Below are 25,721 nucleotides of genomic sequence, written 5' to 3'. Positions count from 1 at the left end.
GACAGAGTAATACAGCTCAAAGGATAAAAAGGAGCAACTTTGCAGTGCAGTGTGTGTGTGTTGATGCATCTCTGTTTTTCATATAGTAATATATTTAAATGAAATATTATCAGCAAATTGATTTGCAAAATGTATAGGAATGTTTTAGATATTTATTCAGACATTGATACTGTCATTAACGGAAAAGGGTTGACATGAAAATTCTGACTAATCTGAAAACAAGCTATTTCTCGTATAAATTGTTAGTGTTGAAAAGGTATAAATGGATTTCTGAAACTAAATGTCCAGCACATATGAATAGGAACATTTTGCCCTACAAGTACCATAGTAATGATAAAGGTTTTACTTGCCGGTGTGATATTTTAGATGCCTTTCATTTATATTCTAATGTAGTCATTTTGAAATGGCGAATGCTACTATATATTCACTATGATAAACGCGTGCATGAACACACACACACACACGCAGGCACACACACACACCGAGAAACTGAGGAAACTTACAGTATTCTAAGCTGAATGAGAGTTTTGTTTGGTCAGCGTGGGGCGTAAACCCATTTCAGAGGGCTGAGCCTGCAGTCAGGATGAGGCCCCCCTCTAGTCGCAGCAGTTCTTAATTCCGGTGCCTGGGTAGGCAGAGACCAGTGACCAGTGACCCTGAAGCAGTCGCCTCACCTCGTTGTAATTCTGATCAGCCAGCCATGAAGTGGGCCACCAGGCCGCTACTCCCGCCACCGCTCTCCACCCAGCAGGGCTCAGAAAAGGAACCTTCATGGGAGAAGGAGACTTTTGGTACAAGAAGGAGAGGGGTGATCAAGAGTCAGTTACCACATAAGGTTCTGATTTCCTATGGGATTTGTTAAAGTAAGAAGTGTTTGCATGAATAAGTATGGCAGGAAGTGTGTGTAGAGCCACCTTTAGCACTGCTGTGGGGCCTATTTGTTTCTTTTAGGAAGCAGAGTGTGGAATGTGTAGTCTACTCAGAGTCTGTGAGACCTGATTAAGTCCGTCATTCCTAGAGACAGGGGGTCAGAGGGCACCAGAGGGCAGGGGTGGAGGGGGAGAAGGCGGAAGGTGAGGGACAAGGGGGTGGATTAGGGGTGGAGTTTCTAACCACGCCAGCATGGGCATTGGAGCCCTAAATACCACTCCACTATGACCTGTTATGACAGGGATCAGGGCTTTATGCTGAGTGGCTTACTGCCACTATCCATAGTTTGAACTGACAGGGCAGACCCTGATAATGTTGTTTTGATAAGGTGAGGGGGGCAGTATGATGGGAAACCTACCCACTTTCAAACATGGCGCTGAAGGAATATAGCTGAACTTGTTAACTGTGGGCCCTCGTCATAAAAGCCTCCCTCTGATATTCCTGGCATTTTGTTTTGACAAGACAAATGTTGTTACAGTACAGTCATTTTATTAACCACCGCATGAATGGGTGTATGTGTCTCATATTTCACAGGACTGTGAAGTGGCCCAGTGTCACTCTGTTCCCCCAGGAACTAAAGTCCCCTCTCACCAGGGCCACAGAACCCAGTGGAGGTTTGGTTCCTGGACTCAGGTTGGTTCTCTTCTCAAATTTCCATCATGTTTGTCAGTTTAATGCTTAACGTCTTCTTAACATTTCTCTACTTCTTGACAGTGTAGTGCCAGCTGTGGCAAGGGCACACGGATGCGCTATGTGAGTTGCCGTGACAACCAGGGTGGCGTGGCAGAAGAGTCGGCGTGCGCTCACCTACCAAAACCACCTGCCAGGGAAGTGTGCTCAGTTGTAGCCTGTGGACAGTGGAAGGTGCTGGAATGGACAGTGGTGAGTAAGCCTCCATTATCTCAGTCTGGTTTGATGATGCTGATTCACGTGTTGCATAACCTTTAAGTTATGCAACACATAAATGCGACTTAAATAAGTTGCATTTATTTAGAAATTGATTTTATAAATTCCAAGACTAAAAATGGACATGGAACGTACTTTGGAGGTTGAACACAGTAAATTAGCTAACAAGCTGGCAGCTCCAACCGACAAGGTTCTCGGCAGCCAATTTCAGAAGGTTGTCTAAATTACGCTGAAATTAGACCATGAGCGTAACGGTGCTACATGCTAAGCTAACAATACGCACAGATGTTTGAGGGCAACATAGAAAGGTCGGTAAAGCTCTTGAACGTGCATCAGTGAAGTTGCAAACCGCCCGGACAACATAAGCTAATGCTAGCTGTTATTAGCTTGACCAGAGTGCAATGAGGTTCTGTTGCTGTCTGGGACTCCCTTTGAGCTGCACCACTCAATGCTCCACTCTGTGAATGCATTACGAAACAGTGAAAAAAAATACAAACATGTCTTTGTAGTCTACAAGTTAATGTTTCAATACATTTTTAAGTGGTACAGGAGCAGCATATAGTTTTCATAGGCCTAATCTACCCTCTTGCAGCTATAGACGGTAATGTTTACTCCTTAGTTCATGTTGGTCTGTATGGATTAACATTTAACAACATTTTACATAATTAACATTATATTTGATATATACGTCGCACCTCACTATAAGTCACAGGTTCAGCCAAACTATGAAAAAAAGTGCAACTTATAGTCGGAAAAATGCAGTCCAAAGTATCTGCGAAATACAAATGCACACCACACTTCTTAGACTTTTATTTGCAAACAGTCTGGAAAACCATGTGCAATTTTTATCAGCCTTTCTTTTATACTCCACTTTTTTCAGTGTATCACCTAAAATCCCAGTAAAACTAATTGAAATTTGTGGTTGTAACAAAAAAAGTGCTAGTGGGGTGTGAATACTTTAATAAAGCACTGTATATGTTACTCTACGGAGCAGCAACTAGACAACAAGTTCACAGACTGGACTGGAGAAGAATACGGGCGGGGCAGAGAAGGTGCGAGTGTGTGTTTGTGTTGCATATCAGAGTAACAGTAAGAGGGCCGAGGAGTAAGACGTGGGTTTCTGGAGCTAATCCGAGAGGCTGCAGCAAGGGGCTTCGCTCTTGTTTACAGATGTTTCTCATCAGAGCCGCGGTGATACAATACAGTCGGCCTCCAAGTCTGGTCACTGTGCACCACGCACACAAATGCAGCACCGGACCCACCCATTTGTATCGCCAAGCCAGAAATATCCAGTGACCATCTGAAAGGAAACAGTCCATCTCAAGGCTAAAAAAGGTCAGCAGTTCTATAGATAGCCGCGGTCAGGCGCACACATTGTGGACAGAGACACGTTACACAGTAAAATCTTCTTTCAGCTCATCTAAGTGCCTCATACTTTATTCTGCAATTGGATAATAGGGACACACATCATATACAACATTTATGGAAGACCATCCTACAGTGTGTTAAGCCAGGAGAAATATTGTGACAGAACTGTATAAACTTCTGGACAGCGTAACCTTTTTAGCAGATGGCTTTATGTTAGACAGCAAATGGACGATGTCAGGGAGGAGCAGAGGGAGATACCAGTATTGCTGGTGAAAGCTCTGCCTCGTGTCATTTTTCCAAAAGGTGTTTAACCTGAAACAGACTAACCTGAAACAGACATTTTTTTTCCTTTTTTTTTTCTTCAAAGACAAGACAAACAAATTAAGTTTTTATGGAACTGGTTTAGCTTTTTAAAAATTTTTACCAGTTGGGCAAACGGTAAAAAATTATAGGATAAATACTATAGGATTTAAACTATAGGAAAAATTCCGGCCAATCATCACCTCAATTCTCACCCTCATATGGGTGATCAAAACATCACTCCTTTAAGACAGGCCAATAACAGTTCTTCAGGCTTTCTGAAAATATTTTAATATCGTTCTTTGCAAAATGGCTGAGGATAAATATTAAGGACAGTTGCTTAGAGGGCAGGAAAACCATGCTCCTTGCAAGCAACATTGGAAGAAAGGAGGTGTGCCTTAAGATCCAGAGATCTAGAATTGCTAGTAAATAGAAGCTGCAGTGATCTGGAATTTTCTTCCAATCACTGTAGGAAAAACTGTAGGAATAAGGTTTTTCATGTTTTCGAGATCTTTGATCTCAATGAGTCTGACATTTATATTGAACTGAAACACATTCACTAACATCACATGTTTGTGTTTTCTAGTGCTCTGTGACATGTGGGCAGGGGAAGACGACACGACAGGTGTTGTGCGTCAGTTTTAGCGACCAAGAAATGAGTGCTAGTGAGTGTGATCCAGATGATCGTCCAGCCACAGAGCAGGACTGTGCCATGTCTCAGTGCCCGTCCCGTTCCAGCGAGACCCGACCTCAGCCGTTCTCACCGAACACCATCACCAGGAGCAGCGTGGACCGTAGCCACTCTCACCAATGGCGCACTGGACCCTGGGGCGCGGTGAGGCATCTTACACACCGATTCAAAAATTATTAGATGTTTTTTGGGAATACAGCACTTTCCACAACAATCGACAAAATCCTGTGAAGATGTGAAAATGCCGAGGAAAAAAATCTTTCTGTTATTGCAGTAGCATAACCTAAACATTTTGGAATGTCGTTCTTGCGCATGCGCAGTTCGAGTACTACAAAGTCACCTGTGACCTACCGGGGACCCACGTGACTTTATAGTCACATGGCACCCGGCGTTCAATCCCTCAATCTTCTCGTGAGAAGCAGAGATTCCGAGGGACCAAGCACTCTGGCGGTCATCCTGGATTCATAGAACCGTAGTTACAGCAGTAACTTTCGTTCTATTTCATCCCTACTGACCGCCAGAGGCGGTGCTTCAAGCACTGGATGACTTATGTCAACAAGGTCACGAGGAATTAGCAACATTCAAGGGACAACCTCTACACCACCCACCTAATGTGATGTAGAGGTATGCTGCTCCAGGATTCCTTGAAGGGGATGGGGCGCAGCCTCATTCACCCTGTAAAACCGAGTAAAGGTACTAGGTGATTTCTAGGAGGCCGCACGGCATATAGCATCCAACGGCACCCCAGTCATGGCAGCAAACGATGTTGACATGCCCCTTGTAGAGTGGCACTTCACTCCTGCCGGCAGTGGCCGGTCCTGCAAGGCATAAGCCTTGGAGATCAGATCCACAACCCAGTGTGCAAGTTGCTGCTTACAAAGTGCCTAACCTTTCCGTGAGCCGGTGTGGCAAACAAAAAGGCTATTTGTCTTTTGGAAGGGTGCCATGGCATTAATATATGTCTCAAGGGCACGAACAGGGCACAGTGGTTCAGAGGGGCATCCAGTGTCCAACCGAGCAAGATGGAGAGGCTGAGTACTGCCTGCCGCCAGTGACGCTTTTGGAATAAATGCTACGTCAGGCCACAGTGTAACACCTGAGCCATCAGGATTCCACCGGCAGCAGGGCTCGGCCATTGAGAGAGCCTGCAATTCACTCACACACTTTGCAGAAACCATAGCCAAAAGGAACGCCATCTTCAGTGAAAGCCATTTGAGGTCTGCTGATGCCAGGGGCTCAAATGGGAGGGATCGAAGAGCCTCAAGCACCAGAGAAAGGTCTCATGCTGGTGCCACAGGGCGGTTGGGTGAATGCAAACGCCAAGCACCCTTCAAAAACAGTACAACGTCCTTGTCTCAGTGCACTGGACAACCATTCAGCCCGACAGGAAATGGCAGCCACATGCACTTTTAAGGTAGACGTAGACCGTCACTGATCCAGTAATGCCTGCAGGAAGGTCAGTATGTCAGACTGGACATTGCACTGGGTCCTGTCCTTTATCACAGCACCAGGTCGCAAAGACTGCCCACTTGTTAGCATAAACAGCTTACGTGGACGGTGCCCATGCATTAGCCATTGTACGCACTACTGACCCAGTGTATCTTGAGAAAGTGGACCCCAGCCTTACAGGGGCCAAATCCAGAGATGGAGCCAGGTTGCGGATACATCCTCCCAGCCCGTGGAGGATGTATCCGTAAACACAACTTCCCGAGGACACGGGAGGGAGATGAGCGGGACCCCTGTCATCATAAATGCCCTCACCCTCCATTGGAACAGAGACTGAAGACACTGAGGCCCTACCCAAAGTCTTCTGAGACGATGAGTGTTCCATGTGGAGTCTAGATTCAAACTGTTCAACCACATCTGAAGGGGCCGCAACAACAGCAGTCCCAAGGGCACTACGGCGTCTGATGTCCAAGACTGGACGTAGGCCCCCGGTCTTCTTCGGAACCAGAAAATATATGGAATAAAAGCCCCCTGGATCCCGCAGGGGGTCCACAGGCACTATAGAGCCATTGGCCAGCAAGGTGCAGATTTCTTGGTTCAGTGCCTGTGCCTTCACCGGGTCGCAGATCACAGTCTTAACCAACCGCAGGCCCTAAGGCATAATCTGCGGGCCCCACAGCCCTTTGAGGGCTTGGGAGGACACCGACCAGACTGTGTGGCTTGAAAGGGATTAAATGACCTTACCCCAGCTCGTCTCAAGCCCGGTTTCTTTGTACCGATCGGTACAAAGATCGGTCTTTGTACCGATCTCTGGGCTGGTACCAGATCCTGGGCATTCAATGGAAGAAGGAGATGGGCGCGAGTGCCTCCACAAAGGACCCGCAGCTGCCCAAGTGCAAACTGGTTGACGATCGCGTCTGTGTAGCCCTGCCAGCTGCTGCCTTGTTCTAGAGGCCTGAGCTGTACGGTCCAAGGCGTCCATTGCTGCAGAGCCAAAAAGTTCCCCCGGAAATACAGGCAGAGCCCGGAGGGTTCTCCTACAAGACTCTGTAAGTGGTGACTGCGCCAACCAGACCTGGCGGCAACCGTGAACCAGCGTTCAAAGTTTGTTGTCCAAGGCTCCAGCTCCCTCGTCATGAGAGCAAAGGCCTGCAGAGATGCATCAACCAGGCCTTGCGTGACGTGGTCCAGTGGAACAGATTCCAAGGAAGAAGACAGGGCCAGCATAAGATGGGAGAGAGTTCCCAATCTGGCCCATGCGGGCCCCAGAGTCATAGGCCTTTCAGAGCAGGTTGTCAGTAAAACGGCACTGAGGGCGCGGACAACGGGCATTGGGCCGCAAAACCTCATCAGGTGGAATAACAAGAGAGGCAATGTCATGTTCCACTGCTGGCATCTGCCCCAAGCAAACCCTGGGTGCCTCCTGCATAGCCGCCAGGACCCTGCCATCCGTTGTTAGACATGAAAGCACCTTGGTGTCTTACCAACAAGCATGTGGTTCCCGTATATACTCCCCCGAGGGAAGAACCACAAAGGCAAAAAAAAAAAAAAGTCTCTGATCTACTGCACTTAAAGAAGGCGCTGGAAGCTGCCGGCTGGGCCTGAGAAACATTGATCTGTAAACGGGCAAGAGCCGTTCGAATGGCAGCTGTCACAGACTCCTCAGTATCCTCCTGGGAGGCAATGGAATCAGACAAGGAAGCCATGGAGCCCAGCTCACGAAGGTCCTCACAGAAATGGGTGCCAGAGGCCATCACCGAAATAGGTTACAGGCTTATATTTTATTCTGCTCGGGAGGGAGAGCCGCGCTGCGATCATCACCAGCCTGCAAGGACTGGAGAAGGGCCTTCATTTGGGCGAGCTCAGTAGTGAGATGATCCACTCTTGTGGACAACCTCCCTGCATCAGTCCGTCTGGCTCGCTTCGCCCGAAGGTCCAGCCACAGTAGGCCGTTTGCACATCGCCTTTCCTGGCGGCAACAGACTATGCAGCACAGCACCCGCCCAGTCGGTAGGCGGCTCCAGTACAGCCAGCCGATCCAGCCTGACTGACCGGGACATGACGCAACAGTTGGGGCAAGCGTTATCCAGACAGCGCCTCCCGTAGATGTTCCACACCGAGACAGGAGGGACACAAATCATGCCCGTCGTCGGGCTGAAACGAAGCCAGACAGGTCGAGCAGCACAAATTATCCAGCATCATACTGCTGAAGGCGTGATTAGCCCACCACCAACAAAAGGCCCGTGTACACTATTCTTTTTTAACCGAGCCAAGACCAGTCCGAGCTCGGTAACCGAGATAACTCTTGTGTGTAAATGTTTAGCAGACTGAACTGGACCGCGCTAGACATAACCGGACCGTGCTAACTGCAGACCAGTTCCTGAGCAGGTCTCGGACTGTTTTTTTTTTTTTTATCCCGGTTATCTGATAACGAAAAGTGCATGAGCAGACCGTGTCATCCCCTTACAGTCAGCTGACTGTCCGCGGGTTTTCCGCCGTGTCTGGCTGCACGTCCCGATTCACACTTCATTCAGACAAATTTCAGACATTCATAATAATACTAGCTTCCTTACCATGCCACACGATTTCCAGTGATGATTCTGCTTAGCAGTGTGATGAACCTCAGTGTCTGTTGTTGTTTCCTGCACTTGTAAATCCCTATTAGACGTTTGCTTGTCTTATCCACGTCCCAAAAGCCGACTCTGTCTAACCATAACATCCTGAATGTTACGGGTGCCGCCATTTTGATTTGCTCGGTCCCGCCTTCAATCCCAGAGAGCAGCAGTACCGCAGATCGTCACTAGGAGGCGAGGAGCAACCACGGAAATGGGATAGTGTGGTGTGTAAACGGTCGTCTCAGCTTGGTTAACTGATCCAAGCTCAGACTGGTCTCGGCTCGGCTCGGTTAAAAAAGTGTAGTGTAAACAGGCCTAAAAAGTCACCACGAGCAGGAAACGCCACTGGCAACTCCGTTATAGGAAAACTCCCGTAAAGGTTTCAAACTCAGCGTGAGCAGGAACGCCACCAGCGAATCCGATTATTAACCAAAGATGAACTCAACGCGAGCAGAGAACGCCACTGGTGAGTCAGATAATTAACAGCAAAGGAAGATGGACTCAGCACAAGCAGAAACGCCACTGGTGAGTCAAATAAACAAACTATAGAAGAACTCAACGCGAGCAGAGAACGCTTCTGGTGAGTCAGATAACCAACACGAGCAGAGAACGCTACTGGTGAATCAGATAGCTGAGATGCTGAGAAAAGAACAAAACTTACCAGTCGTCGCCGCGGCGACCGCAGATCTGGTAAGGTGAAAACACCTTGTGCAGCCCCTGGGGGGCGAAAGTTACCCGCAGCTCCGACCAAACCCGGTCACGGAGCTACTAGCAACAAGCAGCTTGGATAACACGTGGTACACACAGAAGCAACCAGCTTCACACGACCACACCTGTGCACGAGAAGAACGAAGGGATTGAACGCCGGGTGCCACGTGACTATATAGTCACATGGGTCCCCGGCAGGTCACAGGTGACTTTGTTGTCATTAGTACTTGATCTGCGCATGCGCAAGAACGATCATTCAGTGATTGAAGCACCGCCTCTGGCGGTCAGTAGGGATGAAATAGAACTGTTCATTTGCATTTTTGCACCATACAGCCTCCTGCAGTCAGCTGCTCTGCTTGAAAATACAAAATGCAGAGAAATATATTATAACCTACATTGCTCATAGCAGTTGCTAACTGCTCAGTAAACAAATCTAACCTTTGTCTGAATTTGGAACCTGAAATGTAAAGCTAAATGAGACCAGAGTACCACTACTTGTATGAGTACCACAGTTTGACAGCCATGGTTTTAAACCAAATCATTGGACATTATTCTTAGGAACAATTTTGACTGTGTGTGATACCTTCTCTCTTTTAACGACAGTGCTCCAGCACATGTGCAGGAGGCTTCCAACGACGAGTAGTAGTGTGCCAAGATGAGAACGGTTACCCTGCCAACAGCTGTGAGGACCGCAGCCGACCCAGTGAGCAACGATCCTGTGAGTCAGGCCCGTGTCCTCAATGGGTCTACGGCAACTGGGGAGAGGTGAGACGACACTTCGTATAACCAAGCATTTGTTTTTAGTTTGGTCCAAAAGTTACTGCTTCTCTTAATTTACAGAGGACCATGCCTTGTTTTGTTCACTCCAGGAAACCTTATTGTCATTGTTGAGTTCTAAAATCCCCATATGTGTTTTCTTCAGTGCACTAAGCCATGTGGAGGTGGGATTAAGACAAGGTTGGTGGTGTGCCAGCGTCCCAACGGTGAGCGTTTCAACGATCTGAGCTGCGAGATCCATGACAAGCCACCAGATCGGGAGCAGTGCAATAATCAGCCGTGTCCTGCTAGCCCTCACTGGAGCACAGACCCATGGAGCTCGGTACGCTCGTAAAAAAAAAAACAAAAAAAAAAAACATCTTTTCAGGCTTCAACATTTTTACTGATACAACAGTCTTAAAGAGGCAGAATGACTGTGGTGCTTTTGCACAGAGGTATATTTTTTATACCCATGACTCCATTTGCTGATTCCTCTCTGGTGATTGTTCAGTATTTCTTCCAAGATATTTAGAACGTTCTCTATTGCACTCCTTACTTGCAACGTGCCAAAAAACTGAAACATTACAACATGCTTCAGTGACAGCTGTGACCATATGAATATAAGAGCATTTTTTTTGTCAGTCCTAGTTACTAAAAACTGTGTGTTTAGTATACAAAAATCAGGATCGATTTGTATTAAAAACCTAGTTCTGTAAAATATTGGTTCAAAGATAATTTATTTTTTTCTTTTTAATTTATGTAAATAACATTTACTTAAATAATCTTAGGAAATCTTTGTATTCATACGTTTAGCCAATCACTGTTCATATGCAAATACTGATTAACTTTTTTTGTATATCAGGAAAACACCATTGATGCCTATTCTTTAATATCCAGTGAATGGCTCATAATCCTTAAACATGAGATGTTACAATATACCGCTGTAAAACCTGTTAAGTGAGCATTTTAAGCAAAGGCAAGCATAGGATATCAAGTGGGTTAAACGCTTTTTGTACGTATTTGTTTTATAAACCTTTTTAAAATGGCTGTTGGTTTTAAAATTCAGTTTGTCTTAAGGCACATAGCTTTATAGCAAAGTTACCAATCACAATAAGGCACTTTTATTTTACAGTTTATACATTAACCTTCTGCTGAGTTGGTGTCTTTAAGTGGATCTTTTATGCAATGGTTCTTAACGCCCCCCTATGCAGCAGAGAGCAGTCAGAGCCTTTGTAGTTTAAAGAATCAGGGAGAAGTTCTTATGGGAGAATTAAGCTAACAATAACTCAAAAGCATCTCACATTTAGAAGCAAATTTTCATGATCTAAAACAAGTTAAACTGAGAACCTTGCAAACAGTTTAAGTGTGTACTAAAGAAACAATGTTATAAATGTTTCCGTCACATTTTGCCTCAAGAAATATCTTAATTTCAAATATTCTGAGACGAACAGTTTCTTTTTTTTTCACATTTGAAACATCTAATTGTTACAAAATGTAGATTTGTTGGTACGTGCCACCACGGCGGCTGATTTATGGTGTTGCTGGCTGACTTAAACCATACAAGTTAGTTCAATAACAGTGATCGTGAATTTATTAGAGTTGAAGGGTTCAACACACGTCGTTCAAAAATGCCATGATGTAGACATCATCAAATAATTGAGATCAGATTAGGATATCCCTATTGGCACAGTTTCCTCAGCCCCTGTTGCTGTTGGCAAGCCATGCAGGACATATGAGGATAACCATTTTATTGGTGGCTTCTAAAAAAAACAAGTTTTAAAATTAATTAAAAACAAGTAAAATAACAAATAAAAATATCTAATTCTTTGTTTGCATAAACACCAAATAAAGTTCTCAGTTCTAGCTCCTTTGGATGGGGGCAATGTGGTCTTGAAACCACCCTCCAAAAATAACAGTTAGCTTACTTCTTTCTCAAAATCTGACTGATTCAGGTTTACCTTTAGCTCCCCCAAATGACCTAATTCCTTTTGTAACCACTTCATAGTTTTGGATAAGATCGGAAAGCTGCATGTCACAGCAGATTTGCAACTATATGTATTCTACAATTTCAACAGGGAGTCAGCATAATAGCATTAAGGTTGTTTTGTTAAAAATGCACAATGTACACTACTGTTTAAAACTAACAAATTGCAAATATATGTAGTTAAGTGTTTGTTTAAAATACCAATTAAATTTTCAGTAGTAGGTGCTTTAAGTGGATCTTTCATAGAGAGCATCACAGTGCATCCTATAATTGAACAAACATTAGATGTCAAGGCTTTAGACCTTTGGTGCTAAAGAGAGCTCAGTATGAATTCGTTGTTGTTGGATTTGAGGTGCCGATGCTCTTTAATGGAATAGGTTAAAAAATAATCCCTGGGTGCCACGCTTTGGAGCCAGGTGCAGCTTGTGGGTTGTTAAACAGAAACAATATAATAGGGGCACATTTTTGATACACAGCTGATGTTCATTGCCCTTTAGATGCTGGCAATGCACTCTTAAAACTGGCTACAGCTTAGCTTGATTCTCCCATGAGAATTTCCCTCTCATCCCTTATACTAAAATTCCTCAGACTGCTGTCTACTTCAGTAAAGATACTGACTATCCATAACTGCCCCACACCACTGAGCTTGAAAAGCCTCTCCCTTTAAGCACACGTCTACTCTGAAGTGCCTAAAAAGTCCCGTGTCAGTGCTTTAAAACAACTAACGACTGCTGTGAAAGGACTGTAAAATAATGTGTCTCTCTGAAATTAGCAGAATATCTAACCTTTGTGTTCCAGATTTTTTGGATTGTTTTTACGCAGCTTTTCTTAGTGTGGCCAAAAAATGTGTTTGAACGCTCTCTGCCCTAACATAGCCGATGTTTGCTTTGTACAGTAAGTACTAGGAATTTCTAAATGTATTATCCTGTCTTACACTCCATAATACCTCACTTTTAAAACATAACACAAATTAACTAGCCATCAGAAAATGATAGTGTATTCTTCCTCGGTGCTTTCTGCCAAATAAGGGATAAGTGATGAAAGTCATCACGTTTTTGGTTTGTTTGGTTCTTACTGTGGTGCACTGCTGTTTGATGCTTCCTGTTCTGTAATTTTATTTCTTTCCATGCACAGTTTGTGCACTGATAGCTAAATGCAAAGAGTATTTTAGCAATCAGTTTAATGCAAAGTGTATTACAGAGTTGATTGAATATTGCTATATTGTCCTTAATTGCCAGTGGAATACGCTAAATGACTAAACTATTAGTAATGGGTTGCTAAATGCTTCAAACATGCGATTCCTGTGACCATAGGGGAAGTTATTGGTGTTTTGTATCCAGAGCTCCTAATGTGAGCCAACCTAATGTGTCTACCTCAGTTTTGGTTATGATTGCTCTCTGTGCTCCCTCTTTGTCATCCCTTACACTGGAGCAAACTTGGTTCACTAAGACTAAGGATGAGTTGTTAGGGCTACCCAGTGCAGGTGATGGCCCTAAACACAGATCTGAGGCTTTTCATATTTCAGCTAGATTTTGCTCGTTTTTTTTTTCTTTTTTTTTTTTTGTCATTTTGAGGAGAATAGCGATGGTCCAGAATCTGTGGTTAGGGACACATTTGCTTACAGCCCACCTGGTTGACTCCTGGCCATAAATGTCTGTACCGACATCTCACCTTATTTTAAGGGCCTGTTAACACAGCTGTGAGCACTTTTTTTTAACAGTCATTTGTAAATGAGAACTATTTGTTTCAATGACTTCCATGTGTGGTTGTAAAGAGGTAAGACATCTACATCTAGGCTGAATTACTGAGAAATCAGAGTGGATTTTAGTGCTCCCCGTTAAATCTTTCAGTGTGTGCAGTTTGATAAACCTGTGGTCTGGTATTTGGTGCAAAAACTGCTTCTAAAAAAATAAAATGAACAGGCTCTTAAAATAAGTACAATTTATGTCTCTTATTCACAAATGGCAGTATTAGTCTGTTTCAAGATTTTCTTCTGTATATTTATGTAATTACTTGTATTTATTGTTCATTCATTATCATGCTGTCAGTATTTAAACTTTTTATGGTTTTGTTGCATTTCTGTGCATTTCCAGAATACGTCATGATTAAAGTGAAGTAGAGGTACTAATTAAGACGTTTATTTCATTCTTATTTGAATAAACAATACATCTCTTCACATATACAGTGATCAAATGTAATTGGAAAAAAAGGGAAATGTAAACATGAATTAAAGGGATGATGCACAATTTTTTAAGTAAGGTTTGGTTAAAAAGGCTATGAATAGTCATTATCTTACTTGGAGTAAATAACTTGACATCTTTTAGTAGGCCTATAAATCCACATTATTTGGTCCAAGAGGGTGAAGCTATTGGGCATCCTAAGCTAAGGCAAGAACAAGATGCACTTTTATATTCCTAAATTAAGTAATATCTCCAAAATGTCATAACGTTTGTGAAATAACTATTATTTGAACCTTTAACCTGTTAATACATTCACATTGGGTGGGTAATTCCACTAAAGTGATTCAATATTACAGCACATCACCAACAATGTTTCTGTGTGAAACATGTACTGAGAAATGGACACGGAACGTGTAGTTCCCTGTCAAACTTCTTAATACAATAGTAGGTAGTATAGAAATCAATGCAAATCAAAGCAGACTTAAATTAACCAACTATAGTGCTTTTGCTTTTTAAACCTATTCTATTTCTGGTAATTACTCTGACCAGAAATACTTTACCTGTTTCATAAGTGAGTATGTTGCACCCAGGAAAATCATTCCCTTTTTATCCATTTCCTGAATAATAAGAAATAATCATTGGCTACTGTATAATGGTACCGTAATGATGGTTAAAGAGTTCATAAAATAACATTTAGATAAACTGCTTTGACATTTTGTGATAGTTGTTTTTGAGTCCACTTTGGTCTAGGCTGTTACCTTGGTCTACTAACTGCTAACTTACTACAGCCGTAACTGTAAACTCCAGGTCCAACTTATCTGGATTCATACTGCATGAAGCAGTCAGGATGATTGTCTAGTACAGGCAAGACATTAAGAGCCCACAGCCTTTTAACAGATTCTCACTTCAAAAATCCTCAATTATTCCTGTTAAACCTTGCTGCATGAATTTAAAAAAAGTAGATAGAATTCCCCAAAATATATGTTGATTTGACATCAAACTTTCATTTGTTGCCATGAAATACAAATGTGGTATTGCTCGCTGGTAGGGAGTACTTTCTGACTTCCCCGATAAGTCACGAGACAGAAAAAGAATAGTTGCCTGTATTTCAGGAGGCGTTTGCGTAACCTTCTTCAAAGCAAACAGCATAACTTTTCCCAGCATTTCTCATTTAGCTGTTTGGACCTTCATGTTTTGGGAAAATGAAACCAAAAAAAGAAGAAGCCATTACCCTGTAAATCATACTCAATGAGAAGTTCTCAAGGGACAATATTTTGGTCTTTCAACGTGATCATGGTCTCTACTTCTTATTAACATGTATATCAGGTGTTGAGAGCCATTTCCATCCAGCTGAGTCTCTGTCCTGCTATGCTCTGCTTCCTAACTCATTTTCTGTGCTCACCCAAAAAAAACAAAAAACAAAAAAAAAAAAGACTAAATAAAAACCCATGCCAATGCTTTTTCTATGATGCATGACGCATGCACGGCTTTGAACTTGCAAGGGCTCATTACTCTGGTGTGCAGTGTATTGGACACTTGGACCTTAGAGTCATCCTGTGAAAGTGACAGGAATAACGGAAGGTTATGTCACCGGAGTGGTGTCAAAGGTCACCCTTAAATGAGTGGAGTCACATCCTAGACTATTGGTCTTTCATCATGAACAGAATTGAGCTAATTTAACTATTAGGGATTAATAGGCTACCTGTACGTTCAATCCCATTTTTTTCTGTAACAGAAGTGTGAAGGAGAAGTATGTGTAAATATTGGGGGTTGTGTTACCCAGCTGGACTAGTACAGTAGGGTAATGAAAATAGGGAAAGCACAAGTGACCTGAACAGAGCTATAGCCTTGGTGGTATGAACTGGGTTGTAAATAACTCAATTAGTTAAATCATGACTGAAAGGACACATCCTAATGTTTGACCCTTAAATTCAAAAGAAATACCTGCTGTTAAATCAAAATCAGTACATTTTTTTGTTAATTTTTGTGGACTAATTTATAATTTGACTTTAGGTGACTAAAAACAAATATATATGTTACTTTTAATCAGTGCTACCCTTTTACCACAGGTTTTGGTCCCCTCCCCAAAAAAGAGATGCAAGCAACAAAGTCAAAATAGTATTTTTTATTAAAGTTGAAGTACAATATCTACCAAACAACAACTGCTTTTTGCACAATTTGCATTTCTTTATTCAATGAAAAAAAATAACTGATTATTTTGTTTATTAGTTGAATGATTCAACAACCTACCAACAAAGCTGTGCAAAACTTGAATAAACGTAGCGCAACTCAGAATTAGAATTATCTACAAAGAGGAATGAGAGTTTCAGCGGTTTTTCGTCCAATCCTCCTACCTTTCCTCCTTGGAAGATGTGAGGGGTCGCGACAAGTTCCCGTCCAGTACGGTCCCTGGCCGGTCTGGACAAAGCTGCACGCTGGGCTGTGCACCCGTTCAACCCTGAGCCTGTCGCTTTATATCCATCGGCGTTGTGAAACGCCCCCTTTTATTTTGGCGAGCACAGTCAATCCCAACTCCAATCCCTCCTGTAACCCTACTGTGTGTGTGCCTGCCTGTCACGCCGAGTTAGATCTGCGATAACTCGGTGAACCCGGACATGAAAGAACTGCTACCGGGCAAACAGGCGTGTGCTGGTACGAACTTGCCTCTTTTTTTTTCCCCCCCCCCCCCCCCGCCCCTCCTCTACCATTTTAATGTACTTCACTTCCCTGTACTTTCATGACAATTGTCTCCACGCTGACTTAGATCCATTTGATTCTGATATTTCCACAAGATAGATATTTATTATTGGTTAAACACAAAGAATAACTTCTGATCTGCATTGCTCTCCTCCTCCTTCACCTGCTGCAGTGCTCAGCCTCCTGTGGAAGAGGGGTCAAAACCCGTAAGGTGAGCTGCGTGAACGGATCCGGCCGCCCCATCCCGGAGGAAAGCTGCCGCCAGTCTTCGCCCAAACCCAGCAGGCAGAGGCGATGCCGAGGTGGAAGATGCCCCAAGTGGAAGACTGGCAACTGGGGAGAGGTAGGAAGCCCTTTTCCATTTGGTTCTCACGCTGCCAGACCACCCCCCCCCCTCCCTTTACCATCTACACTTTAATGCTTACCAGCTTGTTTGCATCTCTGCCTATGTGTTTGAAACATGTGCAGCGCAATCTGACAGTATTTAAACACTATGCACAACCACTAACTAGGACAGGGTGCCTTTACAGATCACAGCGTGGCGGGCCAAGGCTAGGGCACATGCAAACAGAGAGGCTGAGACCAAGGCAGTGACACTTTAGCTCAGACAGTTGAACAGCTGGAGGGAAGTGCACACTCTTTGATCTCAAGTCCAGCCAAAGTAAATCCACCCTTCCCTGTATTTTCTCTTCCTTCGCCCCTCACCTTCCTCTCCTATCTGTCCCTTTTATCCTCTCCCTCGGCGTGGCCCATGCCTCCAAAATGGAAACCACATGTCGGTCGTTTTAGTCCGCTGTGCTGCAAGAGGTCACTCTCTCGCGTCACGTTCCCAGACAAACTAACAGAATGCATCTGGGTGTCTGCATTGTGCTTGTTCCATTCGTTTTGCAAGCTTTTCTCCCCCCATTTTCCGTCTTTCCCTTTTTCTCTGAATTCCCTCCACCGCCCCGGGCAATGAAACACAAGTGCTGTGCACACGTCAGGAGAGGATGTGTTTCTCCTCAAGATGGCTGGAGCAGTACGCCAGGAGTAAAGTATTCGTACTGCTTGAACCCTTTCATCTGTTGTCATGTTAAAAGCACAGACTGGGAGACATTTTATTGGGACTTTATATGATAGACCAACACAAAGTACAGCATGTTTGTGAAAAGAAAGTAGAAAAAAATATATACATGGTTATACTTGATAAGGGAATTCAAGTATAAGGGAAATCCTGGGGGGGGAAAAAAGACTTTAGACTGCACAGAATCTAATTGAGAAGCTGTGGCAAGACTTGAAAATTGCTGTTTTACATTTACTAATTCTAGCGAAAGGGGAGTCAGTGGGACTAAATACAAAATACACATCAACGTTTTCATGTACTTTATTTGTAAGAAAAAACCTTTAAAACTGCATCTATTTTTCTCTCAAGGTTATAAATACTACTTGGTGTTGGTGTACCACATATCCCAATGTAATACAATGATATTTAAAACTTCTTTAAACTTCAAAGTGCAGAGATAAGGCTTTCAGCATTTTATTTCTCTAATGATGTGTAGAATTTCTTCCATCTCTAAATCTGGAAATAAAATACTTGTTACTGCATGCACAGATTTTTTTTTCTAATATCACAGTAGCACAGTGGGAAGAGTAGTAGTCTCGCATTTCTGGAGGTTGTGGATTCGATTCCAGCTTCCTGCTGTCATGCATCAGTGTGTCCCTGGGCATGGTACTTAACCCCAAGATGCCTATCAATCTGCATTTCTGTATATTAAGATCCTGGTTTGTGAGTGCGTTTGGGTAAATGTTGCTCTGGTGTGAAGCGCTCTGAGGGGTCGATATGACTAGAAAAGCGCTATATAAATGTAGTCCCATTTAGTTCTAATATCTGTAGAAAATGGTACCAAGACAAATGTGCATTTCGCTTCAAAATGCATGACGACAAATTTGATAGTTAAAAAAGGGACCATTCTGTATAATCCGTTCATGTTGTCATATACAGATAACACCATTATTTATCTCTGTTAGAAATTACTTAAAACACATAAAATATGCAATTTCCATATATCCATAAACAGGCTGGATGAGGGGGGGGGGAGGGGGGATCTGTCGTTTTCTAAAAATGTCACATTTTGATAAAGTTAGTGAATATCAACATAAAGGTTAATGTAGTTATTTCAAAGAATACATAACATATTGCGTTATGGAATACATTTTGTACTTTAGTTTTATATGGTTAAAAAAAAGCGAACCTTATGTTAAGCTAATAAAGCATACAACACAAGCATAATAGAACCACATCTATAGTTAATATACTCTATGATAGATAGATAGATAGATAGATAGATAGATAGATAGATAGATAGATAGATAGATAGATAGATAGATAGATAGATAGATAGATAGATAGATAGATAGATAGATAGATAGATAGATAGATAGATAGATAGATAGATAGATAGATAGATAGATAGATAGATAGATAGATAGATAGATAGATCCATCATAGCTATAGGGTTAAATTCAGCCCCATGGTGTGTGCTTTTAATAAAATAGGCTGAGTGACTGAAGCTTTACCTCCCCTGTTTTCAGTGTTCAGCCTCATGCGGGGACGGAGTCCAGCAGCGGGAGGTTTTCTGCCAGGTTGGGGACCGGCGCAGCCCCTCGGAGACCGGCTGTGTCCAGCGCTCCCGTCCCGCGTCCAGCCAGAGCTGCCGCGTTGCAGACTGTCCCTCTCGGTACCGGTGGAGAGAAGGGGACTGGCAGGCGGTGAGTCGGAGCGAATGCCTGTAGGTTTTAAACAATAACATTTAATAAGCTATAACATGGAGTTTCATCGCTCTGCCTTACCTGGCATTGGATGAATGTGCTCTGTCACATCTGGTGGTGTGGAATCGCTGCTCCCGTCGGAGGCACCGTGTGATCAGAAAGGCCTGAGTGAGTTACAGGAGGGGAGGGGAGGGGAGGGCAGAGGCTGCGAAACCCCTGGCTGGGCTGGGTGTGTTTTCCCCCCCTTCATCTCAAAAAGAGCGGGAATACTAAACCTCAGGGGAGACGTAGACTGGAGAAGAAATGGAATGTTTTTCAAAATTCAGCCAAAGTTTGTACATGCGTCACAGCTGCAAAACAAGTGTGAGTTCCACACCTGTGTGGCATTGTCTCTTAATTACCCAGGATTAGCACCTTGGGGAGGGTCAATATAAAAAAAACTGTATTTTAATAAGTGTAAGAGTAAAGTAGTCAAAATTTGTGCTAAGTGGTTACATTACTATATAATAGTATACAAGTGTAAAAAGTTATTTTAGTAAGAGTAATACAGTACTTGCTGAAAAAACTAAGTACTGAGAAACTGATTTTATCGTCTAACTTATTTTTACATAGACTTGAACAAACAAAATAAATATTTTGATAGTTCTGTTACTTTTAAAGCAGCACCATATACATTTTGACTCAAGTATAAGCTTAATTTGAGATATATTGAATTATTTTTAAGGTCAATATACAGGATTTTATGGTTATCGAGGTTAGCTAAAAATTCGCTTATGTAACATTGAGCAACTCGGATCCGTTGCTAAATGTGACCTAGAGCGGCCCTTTATGTCACATGACCCATTCTAGGTGACATAACAATACAGATATGAAACTTACCTGCTCAGACATATTTTTGGTTCTCTGATGAAGGATTTAATCTAGAGGGGTGAATGTGACCTTGTCTTTACAAGTAACTCCATGACTTCTGAATCTGCTGGTCCAAAGTGGTCTGCTATCAGATTCCAAAAGGAGACTGTTTAATTTTGTGACAGTCCTGCGTTGCCAATGGTCTTCAGGGGCACTAAACCTGGAGGTTACAGGTCTAGTGTCCCTATTGGCTAAAAGTTACACGCTGCTGCTTTGAACAGTGAAAGACAAAATAGGTAAAAACACTCAACTACTCCAATATAATGTGTAGATATTGACTTGCCTTCCAAATGGCACAACAGGCCCATCCATCCATCCATCCATCCATCCATCCATCCATCCATCCATCCATCCATCCATCCATCCATCCATCCATCCATCCATCCATCCATCCATCCATCCATCCATCCATCCAGCCATCCATTGTCTATACTTGGTTATTCATGCAGTGTCTCGGGTGGTGGGCTGGTACCTATCTGCAGCTGTTATTGAGTAAAAGGCACGGTATACCCTTAAATGGTCACCTATCTGCTTTAATGGGTTGACACCCAGGACGAACAACCGTTTATACACACACACCCATATCCATATGTCAAACTTATCTTTTTGACGTTGGGTGGAGACCAGTGTACCTGGTGAGCACCCATGCTAATAAACTTAATGTACCCAAGGCCATGGTTCAAATCAAGGATGTTCTTGTCAAGAATTTCACAAGTGCCCCTGCTCTCATACGTCATGTAGGCCACACATATTTTCCACTTCCACAGTATCAATGCAACTGTGACCTAAACAACCCAATGATAATATCACTTGACTTGCCTCAGGATGGTGGCTGTCTGAAGCAGAGAGTGGAACTTATTCCATCATTTACTGTCTAATTATTTTTGATTAATAACTGATCACAGGGGACAATATCAGCACATTGAAGTTTCATTCCAGGATGATGAGTGTTTCTTGTCATATCACAAAGAAGCAATTAGGATTGACAGAAAGTCAGCCACGAAGTGGTAGGTCACATAAACTGACAGAGCAGGGGCAGCCGAAGCTGGGGCGCATAATGTGCAGAGGTCAGCAACTTTCTGCAAAATCAATCACTACAGATGTCACATGGCCTTCAGATCAGCTTAAGAACAGTGCGTAGAGAGCTTAATGGAAATGGTTCCCATGGCTGAGCAGCTGCATCCAAGTCATACATCACCAAGGGCAATGCAAAGCATCGGATGAAGTGATGTAAAGCATGCTGCCACTGGACTCTAGAGCAGTGGAGACACGTTCTCTGGAGTGACGAATCAGGCTTCTCCATCTGGCAAGCTGAAGGACAGGTCTAGGTTTGGCAGTTCCCAAGAGAACGGTATTTGTCTGACCGTTTTGAGCCAAGTGTAAAGTTTGGTGGAGGGGGCAGACCAACTAAGTTACACTTACACAGTAAGTGTAACTGAGTTACACTTACTTTGTAAGTGTAAGTCAGTTTTGTCTGGATGAGCTTGACTGCATAGAGTCCTGACCTCAACCCAGTAGAACACCTCTTGGATGAATTAGGTCAGATACGGAAAGCCGGGCATTCCCGTCCAACGTCAGTGTCTGACCTCACAAATGCGCTTCTAGAAGAATGGTCAAAAATCTTAAAAACACCCTACACAACCTTGTGGACAGCCTCTCCAGAAGAGTGGAAGCTTTTTTAGCTGCAAAGGGTGGACCAACAGCTGAGATGCGGTCATTTTTGTACAGAGAGAAGAGGAGTGGGTAGAGAACACCCTTTGTGTATTCTCATGTGCCTTCACATTGCTGGTCAAACGGTTGAAGGAAAACTGCAGAAAGTAATATCAGTTATACATTTTCAACTAAAAACTTTGACTTTGCTATGTCAAACCTACTGAATTAAAACTAAAAGTTGGCTCTTGATAAACAAAAATCTCATTATAAGACTGTGAGAATGCGAAGGTTCTTGGAGGACCCCAAGCCGGGCCTAAGTAGTATGCTTATGCCTCAGACTGCCTCAGTTTCCCCATTGCTCTTCCTCTTTATTATTTTGATCAAAGTGGTTCTCTTGAAAATTCTGATTTCACAAAGTTCCAGTTAGTTTAAAGAGTTTAAGAACACTTTTTCTTCAGTTTAACTCAGTTTCTGTTTGCTGAAGCCTCTGTTTGTTTCGAAAGGAAACTAAAGCAGGAGTTTCCTTTTTATCAAGTTCACTTGATGTCAGATTTGGGTCAAGAAGCAGCATGAGCTGCATTTCTAAAAACAGAGCCTAATTAGCAATGAGAAGTGTATGGAGTTCCCTGACTTTGGGTCCCAATTAATTCCTGAATTAAGCAGTTGAACCTGCAAGAATCAGTGTACATTTATGTTTTCTTCCTTCCCCCGTAAATCTCATTAATTTTCCAAGATCAGCGTGTAATATTTTGCCCATGGTCTTTTCACCGTAGAACAACTCTCCTTGGCAAAATGATGTAATGTATTTATGTCTTAGCAACAGTTTTACATTGGACACACTAAAACTGTAGTGCCTGTCAACGCAACTTAACACAACTCTTCCAGTTGTCATGGTTCAGCATCACAGCAGTGATGAGGAGCGGCTGCAGCAGGATGCAGCTGGAGTGTTTCAAGTAGAACGCCGTAATAGACACAATGTAAATCTCCCACCATCAATGCTGTTAATGTCACAATGTTTGACATTTCTCTTCAGTCTGGATATATATTTACTCAAAACTTTCAACCAACTTCCATCTTTTGATTGACAAACCATCATATTTCCACAGTTCTTTGGGGTGATCTTTTCTATCTTACTTTCCCTGAAGCATTGTGAGGTTTTTGCTCCAGTTCACTTTATATGCTTTAGTCTGGTAAATACTGATGTATGCTCACTGACTGCCTGGGAATTTTAAGACAGTATTTGCACACATGCACGGTTTGGTAAGTAGGAGATTCCAAGGGTATCATAACTTTTTACGACAATCACATGAAGATTTACAACAAATATATGTTACATGATCAGAACACTTTTCTGTAAAAGATTATGACATATTGCAGGTATAACAATGTTATCTACACCCTATATAAATATATTTGTCATTTTGATACATAGTCTTAGATGAAAATATAGATGTTTAATTATATATAATCATTTTTAATTACAGCTTATTATACATGCTCTTAGCAGAGCATCACAAGTATAACAGTCAGAAATGAACTGGTTAACTAGTCAGTCTGATTTCATCTGCTTAATAGACATTGCTCATAGCTCCCCAACTTTAGTTTGTAAAGCTGCATTACCTTGATTAGGGTGATGGGCGGCACTCCTTTAGTTTCTACATCATGTATTTTGTTTTGTTTTTTACCCCCGGAAAATTTTTTAAACAGTCCTGTTTGTTTGTATTGTAACCGGGGGCAGAGTGGGGCATTTCTCTTCGGGCCTGCTGCCTGGCAGTGCACAGCAACAAGTAGGCAATGGTAGCACTGTTCTGTGTGGTCACAAAAATCAATGCTGGACTACTAGTAAAAGCTAAATAAATGCTAAATAAACTAATTGAATGCTAGGCTAATAAATCTTTAACCTGAAAAAGAACCGCTATTCAAACTCCAACTCGCAATGTAGGCACAGCATGGAGCTACTTTTATACTCCACAGCGGCAGAGCTGCTGATGTCAGTTTCTCCAAGTGACGTCACAAAAACCTTTTAACCAATAGCAATACGGATTCAAAATTCAACGCAAGACACCCATTAACCCTTAGGAGGGCGCCGCGCTGACGGTTTTAGACAAAAAAAAGCAGGATTTCAGGAAATATGCAGTAAGTTGTCTGAATAATCACCAGGATGTGTTAAAAAATACAATATAAGACACCCATGTTAACAGTTTATAAGCAAAAAAAAGTTGATTTGGGGTTGAGGCACCATTTAAAAATATTATTTAAAAAAATCTAGTTACTTGGGCAGTTTTCCTCTCATCTCCTAAATAGAGGACGTAAAACCTTAGGGGCAGTATAACCGGACATTTTTAGCTGTTTTAATAGTGTTACTCTTTTAAAATGTTACTATTCTTTAACATGCTTATCTTCTGTTTTGACATTTTGCTCTTGTTCTGTGTGGTAAAAGTACAGAATATTTCCTTTTCCTCCGTCCTTCTCAGCCTCGGCTATACTTTATTGTATCAAAAGAAAAAAACAAGTTACATGGTTTTTATTTTGTCCTGTTTCGTCAACAGTGCAGTAAGTCCTGCGGATCGGGCAATCGAAGGCGAGCATTGCAGTGTGTCGATTACAATCAGCATGAGGTTCATGAAATGTACTGCGTGAACCAGATCAGACCGCCAGACATAGAGAGCTGCAACGCACAGGCTTGTGAACTAATCTGGATCACCGGGGAATGGACCGAGGTGAGCACATATGGTGTCTCTGTTTTGATTCCCTCTCCTTTTCCAACTCAGACGTTTGTTCATTGAGAAGCGCTGCTCTTCATTCATGCCAGTGATTTCCCTTTCTCCTCCAGTGCTCAGTGAGCTGTGGTCAGGGCTACCGTCAGCGTCTCATCTCCTGCAGTGAAGTGCATGTGGAAAATGACAACTACGAATACGGCCCTCAGTCTTTGTCCAACTGCCCAGGAGCCCCCCCAGAGAGCTTCACACCCTGTAATCTGGGCCCATGCCCACCTCCACAAGAGTGGAGGGCTGGAATCTGGGGACCGGTGAGCTAGCCTGTCCAGCTAAATGCTGCCTAGTCATTAAAACGTACTGATGAAACTGGATCAATGTTTTTTGCACAAACACGCCATCCCTGTGTTGTTGTTTTTTTCTACACAAACATGCTTTTGAAAAGTTATTGACACTAACTGATAATTATTTAAAGCTTTGCAACCCAATACAGTCATAATGAATAAATTTTAACATTATTGAAAGTTAATTTATTTCAGTAACTTAATTCACTAAGGGAAACACATTATATAGATTAACACAGACCAATGCTGTTTTAAAGCCTTTATTTATGTTAATTACAATTTTTCCCCACCTCCAGTGAATAAAAACATAGCATTTAGCATTCCATGCAGAAATGAGGGCTTAATGAAATGTATGTTTCAAAAGGTACTTTTAATCTGGCAAACAAGCTTCTTAGAAATGTATATTTCCAATTTATTGAATATGACTGTATAACGTAAGGCAGCTTTTAATTCTCACAAGTAATGCACCTACAATTTACAAACAAACTATTATGGTGAAATAATATGTACAGACCCAGGCAGAGTGAATAATTTGCAGTAGAATTAAAAAGGTTGCTTTTATATAACATTTCTTCAATGTTATATAAAGTTTCAAATTTAGGAAACTTTGGGCATGTTTGGGTCCATGAGAGCGGTCATTATACCAAAGGGAATTTAAATTACTGGCCGATTACAAAGTTTATGACAGGGTTTAACAGATGATGCACACCTGCAGAGTTTATTTGGATATATTTACACCTAAAGGAGACATAGCATGCAAAACTTCACTGTT

The 25,721-nt window shown here is 42.5% G+C and overlaps 1 protein-coding gene across 1 annotated transcript in view; it reads left to right on the top strand.

The window, feature by feature from the left end:
• The window catches only part of adamts9 (ADAM metallopeptidase with thrombospondin type 1 motif, 9), a 66,522-nt gene that overhangs the window by 26,566 nt on the left and 14,235 nt on the right, over window positions 1-25,721 (top strand). Inside the window, exons 24-32 of the mRNA XM_036151942.1 lie at window positions 1,465-1,563; window positions 1,645-1,812; window positions 4,091-4,339; window positions 9,568-9,729; window positions 9,887-10,063; window positions 16,754-16,924; window positions 19,153-19,329; window positions 24,441-24,611; window positions 24,725-24,919. Of these exons, the coding sequence (XP_036007835.1) occupies window positions 1,465-1,563; window positions 1,645-1,812; window positions 4,091-4,339; window positions 9,568-9,729; window positions 9,887-10,063; window positions 16,754-16,924; window positions 19,153-19,329; window positions 24,441-24,611; window positions 24,725-24,919 (1,569 nt within the window). The remainder of the gene's footprint in view (window positions 1-1,464; window positions 1,564-1,644; window positions 1,813-4,090; window positions 4,340-9,567; window positions 9,730-9,886; window positions 10,064-16,753; window positions 16,925-19,152; window positions 19,330-24,440; window positions 24,612-24,724; window positions 24,920-25,721) is intronic.

The sequence above is a fragment of the Fundulus heteroclitus genome, chromosome 20, assembly GCF_011125445.2.
Source record: "Fundulus heteroclitus isolate FHET01 chromosome 20, MU-UCD_Fhet_4.1, whole genome shotgun sequence".
Taxonomy (NCBI): Eukaryota; Metazoa; Chordata; class Actinopteri; order Cyprinodontiformes; family Fundulidae; genus Fundulus; species Fundulus heteroclitus.
Note: the sequence above shows the minus strand (reverse complement) of the source record. Positions and strands in the feature narration are given on the sequence as shown.